The following is a 14,877-nucleotide window of genomic DNA, read 5'->3' as shown; positions in this document are numbered from 1 at the left end:
AAATTATCTGTGATTTTTTTATTCAAATTAAAATCAACAATTTAGCTTGTTGTGAGAAGTTGACTTTTAGATTCTGAAATTTTGGGGTGGTCACGGTTAGGGTGAAGGGTGGGGGTTAGTAAACTGACAGGGTCACAACTTATTTTCTGTATTAGCTGCCCAATTTTTTCTGTATGAATTCAACTTCGGGTTATGTTTTTCTCATGTCGGTCTGGGGTATTACAAATAAATCTCTTCTCTGCTCACTTCAAAAAGCCCAAAACAGGGCAATGAAGGCTAGTTTTCTTCCCCCTCAGCTTTACCCTTTTTCTGATCTTTATAATGACACTGGAATAGCTTTGCTGAATCGTATTGTCGGTAAAAGTAATCTTTATGTAGCGTATTCTGCTTTTCTAGGTATATTTCCACCGCGTAGTTCTTCCCGCAAATTTAATCAAACAATCATCTCAAGCAGCCCAGAGGTCTGCTTGAGATTTCTTTCTGCAAGTTTTTCCTCGGGTCTTTCCAGTTTATTAATTTCTCTTTTTCCTTTGTATATTTTCCCTGTTTTCTCTTTTCCTAGTGTTTATCCTTATTGGAATTCTTTTCCAACTGATATATCTCTCTGCTATGTTTATAAAAATTATTTTCAAGAATCTTCCTAACTTTTAAAGTCCTTGTCTTTTTGTCTTCTTTTTCTTTTTTTTTTGTCTCATGTTCTTACGTCAACTTGGTCTATCCTGTTTCTCTACTTTCTTGGTTTCTATTTATTGCTAAACCTTAGATTGACTGTACTATTAGTTTTTTTCTTTTTTATTGCAGGATACAAAGAATTAGAAGCAACCCATTGGGACAAGATAATATATAATTTTGCAGAGGCTAAAGTAAGAAAAGTCAGTTTCAAATAAATGGAAAATAATTTTTATTAAACAAAAATTTTCGTTAAAATTTGGCCTGAAAATTTTGGGAGACAGTGTGAGGGCGCCAATCAAGATTTTGCCCTGGGCGCAAGAGGCGCCAGAGCTACTACTGAGCTAGACTACTTGTATACCTTGGTTGTCAAGTCCATAAAAGTATTTTGATATTTTTTTGTAGTATTTGATCTTATATTTCATTCTCTAAACAGACAAAGTTAAGTGTCAAAATGCTAATATTCAGTGCGTCTGATTTTTCATGGTTCTTGCACGTTGAACATGTTTCTGAAGCTGTCTAATTCCACAGAAAACGACTTAGTGAAATGAGACAAACAAAATGGTTGTCTTTGAGACATTGAGCACATTTGTTGCTCCGCAACTTTGAAGTATTAGTAGCATTGCTTCATTTCAAGCGCCTCGGGATCAGTCGTCTAGCTTATTGAAGTTCAAAAATTTTGAATTTTCTAAAAAAAAAATGGACCCTAGGGTATCTGGGCAAACTCAGCTATAAAAACTGTACTCAAGTAACAGATAGAAATATAATTTGACTTCAATCCGTAAGATAAGCCTTTCGGGTTTAAAAACACTGTTTAGGTTTTGTGCTTTTGGTACGAACATAGAAATAAAGGTCAATGCAATGTCTTTAAGGTCCTTGATTTTGAAAAAGGTTGTCGGCAATGTTAAAGTTCTGAAGATACGACTTCTAGATTAAGTAAGACACCATAGTCACAAGCTTTTGGGAAATAAAATAGTATAATAAATGTTTCATACACATAGAAGGCTCCCTCTATGAGGGGGGTCACAGAGGGGTCAACAAACTTGATAAACTTTTACAAAGTGTAAGCCGCAAAGTTTGTCCTGCTCATGCAAGAATTTTAGTGTTTGGACTTAACAGTCGTTTTTTTTAGTAAATAGTTTGAAGTATTCGAGAATTGAGACATAACGAATTGAAATAATTTAATATAAATAAAGAATTTCCTGTGTTATAGGGAATCAATTGAAAAACTGACGAATCGCAAATTTTTTTAATACTTTTAAATCTGTCTCAAATTAAAACTTTTGTTAAAGTCCAACACTAACTTATTCCTCAGAACTCTTTTACTATTAGTTAAAATTATAAGGATATGCACAGCTGTTCATGAAGTTAATAAACCAGTTTCTATTGTAAATGCTAAAGGGTAAAGCTGGGTTTTCTATCTCACTTCGTTTCAGCTATTTCAACTTCCCGATTTCAAACGAAATAATTAACCTTGACGGAGCATTTCTTCCTATACATCCTGCATGCTACATATACGTCTATATATAAATATATATATACTATGTATGCAATCTCTAAAAAACAAATGGCTAATCAAGCCATTATATTTAAGCTTCATTCAACCGAGTTTATTCATTTCAGGCTTCATAATATCTTGGTTTGCAACAGTAGTTAATACCTAATAAAGAGCAAACCATATTCCACGAGAGCATAAATAAAGAAAAAATGCTGGGTTTGTGCTGACTTTCTTGGAAGATTTAGAACGAGTTTAACCTTTTTCAGAGTTGAATTAAGCAGACAAAGTCGTATGAGGAATTTATTAGCCCTGTTAACAACAATTTTAACTTTACTAACAACGTTAGAGCTCGCATTAGAAATCGAACTTAAGCGTCTTTCATACTAACTTCTTTTCTGTTAAGATAACAGAATTGTGTTATCCAAAACAAGCTCCGCTACGTGAAGTATAAGTTTTCGCACTTAAAGAAATCCTTTACCACTAGGCAAATGTAAATTTTTAAAACATTATCAGGGTTATATTTTAAAATCATGATTTCATTGTAGGGAAACTACTCAAGAATGCAAAATGAAGTTAAAGATTCGAGTCCTGGTGATAATTTTATGGTTATTGCAGCTGGGCGGCTTGTGATTGAATTTCGGTGTAAAAACGCTTTCTAAGAAATTTTACGATTTCCTTTCAAAATTTGTTAATTACTTAATTACGTTAATTACGCGTCATTTCGTTGCTGCTATGTTGACTTTTACACAACGCAATATAAAACTTATACCCCATAAAGTCCTATGTAGACCCCGAGTTTATTTAGCATTGCCTGTGTCACTATTAAAAATTTTGCTTCATAAGATTATACCACGTGACGCAAAACCTTGAGTTATATTGGTATGAAACGTTCTGCTGCATAGTGTAACAGCTAAACGTCCAAGCTATTCAAAAGAAGTATACTTACACCCAATGATCATCATACATGTTGTGAAAATTTTTTCGTTGTCTGTTTCTGCTGCAACATTCCCAAAACCAACGCTAGTCATACATGTCATTGTGAAGTAGAGAGCTGTAACGTACATAGTCTTTCTCGAAGGTCCGTTGATAAGCTCACCCATCCCTGTTTGGTTTGACCATACAATGTTATACGGACTATGAGTTACATTGCCAAGCTTCCAAAGCCATGAATACACTAATCCTGAAAAAACATACGTCAGTAAAGAAGGGCTTCCACTAACAAAATGAAAAGAAAACGTTGATGCACTATATATCCAATACTATAGTTTCCAGAATCTGTTCTTCAATTGTTAGTAAAATGCTCAAATTATATTTGCTTTACTATTTTGTTTTCCAATGTCCTGAGTGCGTCGTATAGACTAGATTTATTTTCGTATCTTTAAGTGGATTCAATACCTTAAAATTCCTTTTGTGGGTCTCATCGTCGGCTGACCAAATACCATGGGCCCATTAGCGAATTTTTCTAGCACTACAGGGAACTCCCGAACCGATTTTGGCGAAAATGACTAGGGGATCTTCAATTCGATTCAGTTTGTTCAAATAAAACTAAAATATAACACCAATAATAATAAAGATCGTGGAAGCCAACTTGTTGAGGACCATAACCACAAAAAATTGAAAATGAAGAAGAGAAAAAAAAGAAAAGAGAAAATATGGGTAACTAAAGCAAATTGAATAAGAATTTAGAGAGTTATAATATCAAAATTTTAGTACATTGTTATACAGCGTGCGAAAACTTGTGGATAGCTCGACACTGGAGGGTACTAAATTCCATTGAAGTATAGATTTATAAATGGGGGATCGCTGGGCGGAACTAGAGACACACTTGGGGACAATGAAGGAACGGTTGGATGAACGGAGACAGAGGCCTTCAGAATTATTAATATTAAAATAAGATTATAATTGAGGAGGGAGATTTTTATGGTAAGCGGAGTATGCAAGGTATAAATTTAATTTTTTATGGTTTGTTCAAAAGGGATAATACCAAAATCGGAGTACAAGTCCTAGGTGGGATATAGTCGGGACAGCCGAAAAACTGCTTTGATGGCACGGTTTTGGGCAGATTTTAATTTATTGGTAACTGAAGGAAAAGTGTTGCCCCAAACAGATCCACAGTATGAGATATATGGGTAAATAAAAGAGTAATAAAGGGTGACAATGATATCGGAAGGAAGAAAATAATTCGCACGATTAATCATACTTACCTGTCGCAAAATTATGGCTCTGATGTAGGACACGTGTGTTGCAAATGATAGGGAGGAGACTATGTGGACACCAAGAAACTTGGCAACTTTGACCTGTGGGAGGAGATTGGTAGAATATTTTAGGCCAAGTGCTTGCTGTGCTTAATTTTTTTTGTAAGGGGTTCGAAATAATACAACCTGACTTTTCTTGATGTTAATGGTCATGCAGTTAACTAGACACCACTCCTGTACTCTATTTAGAAGGGTTTGAGTAGAGGCGATGACGGATGGTAAATTAGGACTGGTGATGAAAAAGTTGCTATCGTCAGCAAAAAGTACTGGGTGCACTGATGGACCCAGGTCCGTAAACAAATCATTAATATAAAGGGGAAAGAGTATTGGACCAAGAACAGAGCCTTGTGGGACGCCCCTTCGGACAGGTAAGGGATGTGAAGTCAACCCGCCCAGACTCACACTCTGTACTCTACCAGAGAGATAGGAGCCAAACCATGAGAAAGGAACTCCACGAATCCCTAAGTTGTTGAGTTTACTTAATAGAACACTGTGATTAACCATATCAACAGCCTTAGAAAAGTCCAGAAATAAGCCCAATACAGTATTTTTAAGGTCAAGTTGGGAACGTATAAACTGTGTTTTGTCTATTAGTGCATGAGCAGTTGAAAATTTGGAACGGAAACCATATTGATGAGGAGAAATCAACGAATCTGAAGAATGAATCCCAAATAAAAAGGGAGAAAGACATCGGAATATAATTCTCTCGAGCACTTTAGATATAACTGGGAGGAGTGAAATTGGACGATAATTACTTATCTCAGACGGATCGCCTTTATCGGGATAACAATTGCTGATTTAAATATTTTTGGGAAGACTCCATTGGTCATAGACAAGTTTGCTATGTGCACAATGGGTTCACAAACATAGGAAGATACGGTCCTAAGAAGCTTATTACTTATGCCAAAGAAGTCAGGTGTACTACTATTAGAGAGACATTTGATAACTTGAAGCACCTCTTTACGATCAGTTGGAGAGAAAAACATGGATCCAGGATTCGTACTAGGTTGTACTGACTGGGAGAAGGAACAGGAGTCAGCATTTGGAATATTAGTGAAATAATTATTAAAAGCATCCGGTACTGAACTTGGGTCAATTAATCTGCTGATGTCCTTAAGGTTAAGAGGTACAGATCTTGAATTTCTTTTTTTTGAAAGAATTTCATTTATTGTGGACCAAATTTTTTGCAAGTTCCCTTTGCAATGAGGGATTTTTAAATAATAATATTTTTTTTTGCATCCCGGACAAGTTTGGTATATAAATTTTTGTATTTTTTATAATTAGTCAGGTCAATAACGTTACTGGTTTCGCAAGCTAACTTATATAGGTCATTTTTTCGGTATGAAGAGATTATCAGGCTATTAGTCATCCAGGGGCGTATATGGGTAGTTTTTCGGTTTGATTTACGAACTGGAAAGGTTGAACTGATAAGATCACTCAGTCCCTGTGTAAAACCATTTGTGGCTGAATTAACATCCTGACAATCCAAAACCATGGACCAGTCGAAGGATTTCAAACGATCCGTGAACGTGTTCATATTCACAGTATTATATATTCTATTATACGTAGGGGTTTTAGTTCTAGAGGGTTGAGTAGCTGGTACGGAGGGTAGCGAGAGATAGATTGGAAAGTGATCTGACAGGTCAGAAAATATTATTTTGGAGAACAGGTGGTTTCCCAGGGAAGTGGATACAAAAATGTTGTCAATTACAGTAGCTGTAGACCTCACAGGATCAACTCTAGTAGGAAAAAGGATTGTGGGAAGAAGACCACTTGAGGTGAATGTTTCAAAAAAGGTATCACAATCACTATTATTGCTAACATTTAGTAAATTACAAGTGAAGTCCCCAAAAACTATTGCCTTCTTTTGTGGTAAATTAATAAAACTAGAAAAATCATCAAACAGGTTACAAAAGAAAGGGGTCAGAAATGAGGGGGGCTTATGAAATAATGAAAAAATAAAAGAATTCTCGTCAACACTTTTGTCTACGATTATTGAATAAATGCATCTATTATTTATAGGTTGCGAGAATTAGGATTCACAGTCTAATAGCCTGGTGAATTTCAGACTTGACCGGATGTAAAGAGAAATGCCGCCAGAGGACTTGGTTAATTTTCTTTCAATATGAATAGCTTGAAAACCAGGGAGGGGAAATTCATTCTTATCATCAATTTCTGAAAGCCACGTTTCCGTTATTCCAATTATGTCGAAAGGGCAGTAACCATTAATTAAAATTAATTCTTTAAAATTAGCCCACTTATCCCGTATACTTCTGATGTTAAAGCAAATTACATTAAGTTTGGTCTCTTCCATTAGCTTAGGTTTCACATTCTTCACAAAATCCAAAGTGTCGAGATATTCACAGTTAATTTGGTTTAAAGGGCTATCGGGGCTAGCTAAGGGGCTGGTGGGCAAATTATTTTGGTCATCGTAATAGTTAAAAACAACATTATTACACAGTGATAAATTCGCGAGAAACTTAAAATCTTGTACAGTGCACATTTAAACATCCATTGTGGTCTGAGTTTCATCATCTCCTTGATTAGAATATCGGAAATCTTCTTCAGCCGACGAAATATCATTGGTGGTAATTTTGGACTGGGATGGAAAGTTTGCCGTTTTTTTCTTAGATTTCTTGCCTTTGACTAGGGTAGTGGCATCGACTACTGTCTTGGGAGTTGTGGCAATTTCAGAGCCTGCATTGATTTGATTTGCAGTTGAGTCTACAGGCTTAACTATCCTTGGTGTGGAATCTATGTCCTTTTTCATGGAGGATAATTGAGCCATAGCTGTTTCTAATATGTCATCACCTAGGAGTTTAGTGATAGCTTTCTTCTTGAGAATATTTTTGGTTTCCTCAGCTTCATTACTAGCCTCAATTAAGTGACTGACTGTGAGATAAGTGGCAAACCGTTGCCATTCTTGGCTATTTTTAAAATGAATCTTTTGGAGGGCAGGATGTTGAAGTAAACTTAGGTAAAGGATGGGGGGAATGACTAGAACCTTGAGTATGAATATTATTTACCTCTTTTGGAAATGATACTGTCTTTGCATCTGCTACAGCAACTGTTGCTTGGCTTCTACTGGGCCGATGGGGTGTGGGTTGCCAAGGGATTCTTGCAGCTACAACTGAGTAGGGTAGGTTCATTTTATCAGATGTTCTAAGGATTACAACTCGCTTTTGGTGAGCTGGGCAAGATTGTTTTTGGAGGGCTGTGTGTCCCTTACGGTTACAATTTCTGCAGATAGGTTCTGACTCAGGGCATTCACTAATTGCATGGCCTGTTTTCCCACACTTAAGGCAAGACGGATGGGACTGTTTGCAGTGTTTTTCGCTGTGGCCGTGGGCCAGACAAGTGGAGCATTGTAGGGGCTTAGGCTTATAAATCTTGTAAAAAAGGGACATACCGTACAAGAATATTTCTCCACTTAGCTCAACTTTGCAAGAAATGAGGATTGAACGGCTAGGGTGAAGAAAACATTCTTTGTTTAAACTTAGCCTTATAGTAGCTGAAGGATTGATGAGAAAACCTGAAGAATCTATTAGTTCAGTTTGTATTTCCTCCACTATTACACTGGTATCAACACCATACGGCACATACTTGTGTAACTTTTCCACATCTTTTTTTGTGGCTAAAATTTTTGAGCCATCAAGAATTATTTCTTTGGATTTTGACAGGACATGGTCTGCCTCCTGAGAAGACGTAAAGTAAATATCAATAGACTCGTCCTGCTTGAAAACAAGTTCAAAATTTACCTTGGTGATCAGAAAGACAGCTTTCCTAATTTGCATTATTCGATCTTTTGAAAAGGGTTGGCCATTGGTTTTCTTGATTGAGACAGTATAATAATTCGGGTGATCGTTAGCACTTGTTTCTGGGACACTTGAAGAGAGGGGTTGCACTATCGTTGGTGAACGAGTTTCATCCTTTTTCCTCTTTTTGCCAGGCGTCTCACCTCTTTCATTAGAGTTATTTTCGGCTAAGGCCTGAATCCCTGACAAGTGGCTAACAGTTTTGGATCGCGTAGTTGGGGGGGGGGGGTTATAGGAAGAGTTTTACAGGTAGGTTGGAATGGCAACCGGCGAAGGGTTTCAGTGGGAGCATCCTTCTCGGGTGGTAGCCTTAGGGGCTTTTTTCCCGTCATTTATTCCGACGAGATACTGCAGATTCACAAACTGTTAGTCAGTCTTAATCACAGTTTTTAATCAGCGATAACACCAATATATTCAATTATACACTAATGATAACTCACTTTGTATGAAGTGAGCAATCCCTCACAATTAAGTCCGCAAGTTAATTGCGCAATCTAACACAATACAGTACAAAAAGTAATCCGATTAGGTTCATAAGCTAGTTCCTTTTAGTTCAGATTAAATTAAAAAAAACAAGCTTTTTAACTGGAAGTAAGGAGCGACATTAAAACTTAAAACGCACAGAAATTACTTCGTATATGAAAGAGGCTGCTACCTCATCAACGCCCCGTTCTTTACGCTAAAGTTTGACTCTGTCTCTCAATTCTTCTTTTTAAAACAGTAAAAAATTTTAGCGTAAAGAGCGGGGCGTTGATGAGGTAGCAGCCTCTTTCATATACGAAGTAATTTCTGTGCGTTTTAAGTTTTAATGTCGCTCCTTACTTCCAGTTAAAAAAACTTGTTTTTTTTTTAAATTTAATTTCTGAACGTTTTAGAATCAATGCATGTTTTGATTTTGGCTCTCCGCAGAGGAATAATCAAAACGAAATTTGCATATTTATTTTTTGCTAAATAGCTTTCTCGTAATTTTGATCGAATGATTTTGAGAAAAAAAGAGCGGGGGACGAAGCCTAGTTGCCCTCCGATTTTTTGGTTAATTAAAAAAGCAACTAGAACTTTTAATTTTTTACGAATATTTTTATTGGTAAAAGATTTACGTAACTTATAAATTAGCTTACGTAAAGAACTTTTGTATTCTCATGTTTTTATTACATATATGAGGGGATTCGCCCCATCGTCAGTACCTCGCTCTTTACACTAAAGCTTAAATTTATCCCAATTCATTAAGAATGACCCCTGAATCACAAAAGCCGTAGAATAAATAGTTGAAATTACTAAAAATACTTTAGCGTAAAGAGCGAGGTATTAGAAGGAGGTGAGCCCCTCATATGGGTAATAATTTCTGTTTGTTTTAAGTTTTATTGCTGTTCCTTACTTCCAGCTGAAAAAGCTTTTTCACATTTATTTTTTAATTGTTTTTTTTTTTAAATAATGCTATTAAATCCTGCTCTCCCTTCATGTAAATTTTCTTCTCCCATGACAAATTCTCGATGGAAAGTTCCCCCAGCATATCCCTCTCTTCTCAACCCCTCCCCCAACCAAAAAAATCCTCCTGAAAACGCCTGTATACTTCCCAATAACCATTACTATATGTAAGCACAGGTCAAATTTTGTAACTTGTTGCCCCTCCCACGGGGACTGTGGGGGAGTAATTCGTCCCCAAAGACATAGTTATAAGGTTTTTCGACTACACTGAATGAAATGGCTATCTCAGAATTTTGATCCGTTGACTTTGGGAAAATAATTAGCGTGGGAGGGGGCCTAGGTGCCCTCCAATTTTTTTGGTCAATTAAAAAGGGCACTAGAACTTTTTATTTCCGTTAGAACGAGCCCTCTTGTAACACTCTAGGACAACTGGGTCGATACGATCACCCCTGGGAAAAAAAACAAAAAAAAAACAAAAAAACAAATAAACACGCATCCGTGATCTGCCTTGTGGCAAAAAATGCAAAATTCCACATTTTTGTAGATAGGAGCTCGAAACTTCTACAATAGGGTTCTCTGATACACTGAATCTGATTGTGTGATTTTCGTTAAGATTCCATGACTTTTAGGGGGTGTTTCCCCCTATTTTCTAAAATAACGCAAATTTTCTCAGGCTCGTAACTTTTTATGGGTAAGACTAAACTTGATGTTGAAACTTATATATTTAAAACCAGCATTAAAATACGATTCTTTTGATGTAGCTATTGGTATCAATATTCCATTTTTTAGAGTTTTGGTTACTATTGAGCCGGGTCGCTCCTTACTACACTTCGTTACCACGAACTGTTTGACAGATACTAAACTCATACTGAAAATGAAAACACATCTTAAATCAGTCAACAGTTTAAGAAGCTAACGGCAGACTAGTTTAAAATAAAAACACGTGTAACCTCTTACTAGTTAAGTCCTGTTTATTCAATGTACATACAGCATAAATAATTATGCATCCTGTGCCGGCAAGGCTTTCAATCAAGGAAGGAGCACAAAAAGGCTCCCAAGCTTGTCACAATATTAAAATTACAGGAAATAAAAGTAAGGAGTCAAGTGACTCCTAACTTTGAGCTAAGAAAACTTGTTTTCTTATTTAATTTCTGGTCGCTTTTTTAATACTAGTGGGAAAACCGGCTACTCCTCCATGGAAAATTCCCTCCCTTCACAAAAATTCACTCCATTGAAAGGTCATACCGCGTAAATCCTCCTCTCTGTCAGGAAAATTCCCCCCATACAATTCCATTCTTGCTGAAATGCCCCATCCCTACCCTGGAAAATTTCTGTGAAGGATTCCGCTTCATTTGAGCTGACTTTCAATATCTTCCAAGCAGGTATGCTAGAGTGTTTCTGCCAATTCCTGAACTTAAAAAAGAAAACTCTGCTCTTTTCAAATGAAAAAGCAAAATTTACATTTACCAATGATATAAGTTACATTAAATCTGAATTTCTCTATCTTCGGCACGAAACGGTAAAAGTTAACTAGTTTTTCAAAGGTTTCCGGGAAAGTAGAGTGTCAGATTTTAATTTTTCTATCGTTGATTCGGATGTGTTATCCGATCTCTACAGGCTATGGCCACCAACCCAGAATAGTTCTAAATAGCTTGGCCACACAAACTAAAAAAGCCTATATTGGGCGAGATAGGGTGTTCATTTAAGGTTTCGAATTCACTTAACTTAATTTGTGTTTTCGCTGTAAGCCATATATTGAATTGAATGCCAAAAAAAGTGCAAAAACGAAAAAAGAAGAAGATAGTTACTATTCATAGCAGATTTGTTTCATAGTTAACATTGTAAAATCATAAAGCCAGAATTTCCAGTTTTCCCTTTGGATAAAATTAGGGACGACGAATAAATTACACAAGCGACAGGGAATTTAAGTTTGGCAATTTAGCTACAAATTAACCTTAATATTCATTTAGCTATAAATTGTGCATAAAATAACATTAAAGTTACTCCTTTTTCCATCATATCCCGGTTTTTTGTCAATTCGTTAAGTGCTCAAAATACAGCTTCTATGGCCCAAGACATCAAAAATTAAAAAAAAATTGCCCCCAGAATCAGTCCTAAAGTCTAATCATACCTGACAACCCATATTTCTTAGATTTTTCATTTGTTTGTTTCAAATTATGAATGGTAGTACCACGTTTTCGTCAGTGTTGTTATGTTTAACATGGAAACAAATAGGCAAAACTACATAGTTTTTTTCACATTTTTTTTTTCTGTAAAAAAAAAGTAGCATTTTTTTTTTTATTCCCAAAAACTTTTATACCTTCAAAGAAAAGCTACATCCTCTTAAGATGTTTGGTGCCGTGTGTTCTCGGATTACTTTTTGTTGATTTTCCCTTTGTTGATTTGTTGATTTTCTTTAGTTCTTTTATTTTTAATTTGGCACCTGCTGCTACCAAAATCCGCATAACTGCACATGAAGGTTTTTTCATTAAAATTGGAATTTCCGATTTTTAATAATTTTTTGATGCGTAAGTAGTTGTGTAAATCTCTATTTAAACATTTCAAACAATCAAATTTTGTTTTCAGTGTTTTTGGTACTTTTAGTCAAGTAAAACTACAAAAAATTCTGATGTCATTTTCAGTCTCTTCGGGCTTGGATTAATAAGAAACAACCTTTCAATTGGAAAAATATTGCAGAAAATTGAATTCAAGGTTTTTCCTCTTTCCCCCCTCTTTCTCCGATAAAAGAGATATTTCTACATGGGCGATTTTAGCCGCTTTTGTATAGGTTACTGAGTAATTTTTTTTTAGCATTTTCGTACCAAAAAAATTATGTTACTCAAATGTCGGGTCTAAACCGTAATTTTACTAGACTCTTGTATAAATCGTTTTCCTATGCGTAAGGGTAACATGACACACCAGATTCATTAATCAGGGCATCAGAATTTATAATACAGAATCAGAGCACACCAAAACGTCATCAGATTTAGTCCCTGGAATCAAAAGACAACAGAAAGACCACTTCAAAAACCAAACATCACTTTCTACTAATCTTAGAGTATTTTCCCCTATGTCTTTTTTCCTTTTTTTTCTGTCGATTCTTTCTGCCAAAGAAAAACACAGGTACTCATAGCATTGAGCAAAGACTTATTTTCTTTAACAGGAAGATACCGGCATTCTTTATATTAGGAACTATTTAATTAATGCCCAAATAATTACCCCATTTCCCCAATTTATCCTTGTTTCCCCTTCTCCCTTGAAATGTAAAGATCGCATGATAGCCAGCCATTCATTTAATTTCTCAGGTAAGGGGAACAAGTTGCCTCTAAAAAGTGTCATTCAGGGAAATACGTATGACAGCATTTTTCCATTTTTAAGTTTGGCCCTTTTCTATATGAATGAAACAAACGAGTCTTTTTTTAACTGCAAGTAAGGAGCAACATTAAAACTTAAAACGAACCGACATTACTCTATATATGAAAGGGGTTATCCCCTCCTCAACGCCCCGCTCTTTACGCTAAAGTTTGACTCTTTGTCACAACTCTACTTTTTAAAACAATAAAAACACTTTAGCGTAAAGAGCGAGTCTTGAGGAGGGGAAAATCTCTTTCATAGACGGAATAATTTCTGTTTGTTATAAGTTTTAATGTCGCTCCTTACTTGCTGTTAAAAACTCGTTTTTTTTTAATTTAATTTCTAAACGTTTTTGAATTAATGCATGTTTTGATTTTGGCTCACCGCACATAAATAAATAAAACGGAATTTGAATATCGTCAATACCTCGCTCTTTACACTAAAGCTTGAATTTTTCCTAAATCTTTAAGAATGACCCCTAAATCAAAAAGGCTGTAGAACAAATAGTTGAAATTACTAAAAATACTTAAACGAGAATTACTAAAATAAAGAACGAGAATTTTTTTTATAAAATATGGATCTAACTGACCTAAAACATATTTAAAAGCAAAATATTCAATCTCTTGCCATATTCACCTGTTCACAGGTATGGATACATTTTTGAAGATCTATGCATATTATCTAGACAGTTGGCTGAGATACTGAACCCCCTCCCCTAAACTAAAGTCTAGCATTTGCATATGTCAAAAAGTGGGTTGGCACGCCTATTTGTAAGTGGTACATTTTTTTCTTGATTCATGCTACACTTTTAATAGTACTGACTGAAGAATAACAGTACCAATGATATCAAAATAAGAGTATTTATTTTCCCCTGGACCTATATTAGGTTAATTCATACCTAAAAACTGAGATTCTCTAAGGTTTTTCTTCCGGTTGTATCAAAATTTTAATTTATTAGGGTAGAATCAGATTTTTGCCAGCGTGAACCGTAAAAATACAAGCGAAACTAATTAGTTAAATTTGAGAACGATTTTTGTCTTTAAAATTTCAAATCTGTTGATTCTTAAAGAGAGTTATACCTACAAAGAAAAGCTAGGTCGTTTGGTGCATTGTAGCTTGGTTTTTTCTGCTTATTCAAACACATATCGTTTTTTTTTTTTTTATTTCCCGTCTGCTACTACCAACAACGGCATAGCTGAAGGTTGAAACTTTTTGATTAATATTGTTTTTTTTTAATTTAATTAAACACATATAGTTCTGTAAGATTCTAATTAACCAGCTTAAGTTATCCAATTTAATTTCCTCTGTCCTTGGTACTTGAAGGTATTCTAGTTCCATTTGAGTAGGAATTAGTCAACTCATACCATTGTCAGCATCGCTTCGACCGATTGAATACCAGATACATGCTAACCAATGAGCAACCAGCATGTAGAAGCACAGGAGCAGTATTAGCATCGCTGCTCCGTACTCCAGGTACCGGTCTAGTTTTCGCACTACCCTTCCAAGGCGTAACAATCGTACAACTTTGAGAGCGCTAAACAGACTGCCAATTCCCTAAAAGATAAAAATGGATTTAATACCTTACTTGTAGATTGTTGGAAGAGATTCCGATCAAATAGAATTAGCACAATGGGACTCCCAGAGAGATTTATGCAAAAAATACCGTTTATAAAGATTTTGGATCCTTGGAAAAATGCAAAAACTTCATCTTGATTTTTTTTTCTTTTTTAATGGAATCACATTTAAAATTGGTACTTGCGTATCATTCAGAACACACTCAATAGCCCAAACTTTTGATAGAGCTAATGGAATAAAACAAAATATGATGGAAATATAATACTTTATTAGGAAAATTGTAAAA

The 14,877-nt window shown here is 35.5% G+C and overlaps 1 protein-coding gene across 1 annotated transcript in view; it reads right to left on the bottom strand.

Annotated features, from left to right (window-relative positions):
* LOC136028698 (potassium voltage-gated channel protein eag-like) overlaps positions 1 to 14,877 on the bottom strand; it is a 322,053-nt gene that overhangs the window by 94,947 nt on the left and 212,229 nt on the right. Inside the window, 2 exon segments of the mRNA XM_065706529.1 lie at positions 3,114 to 3,347; positions 14,381 to 14,570. Of these exon segments, the coding sequence (XP_065562601.1) occupies positions 3,114 to 3,347; positions 14,381 to 14,570 (424 nt within the window).

This window comes from Artemia franciscana, chromosome 7 (genome assembly GCF_032884065.1).
Source record: "Artemia franciscana chromosome 7, ASM3288406v1, whole genome shotgun sequence".
NCBI lineage: Eukaryota > Metazoa > Arthropoda > Branchiopoda > Anostraca > Artemiidae > Artemia > Artemia franciscana.
This window is presented reverse-complemented; position numbering and strand designations above follow the sequence as displayed.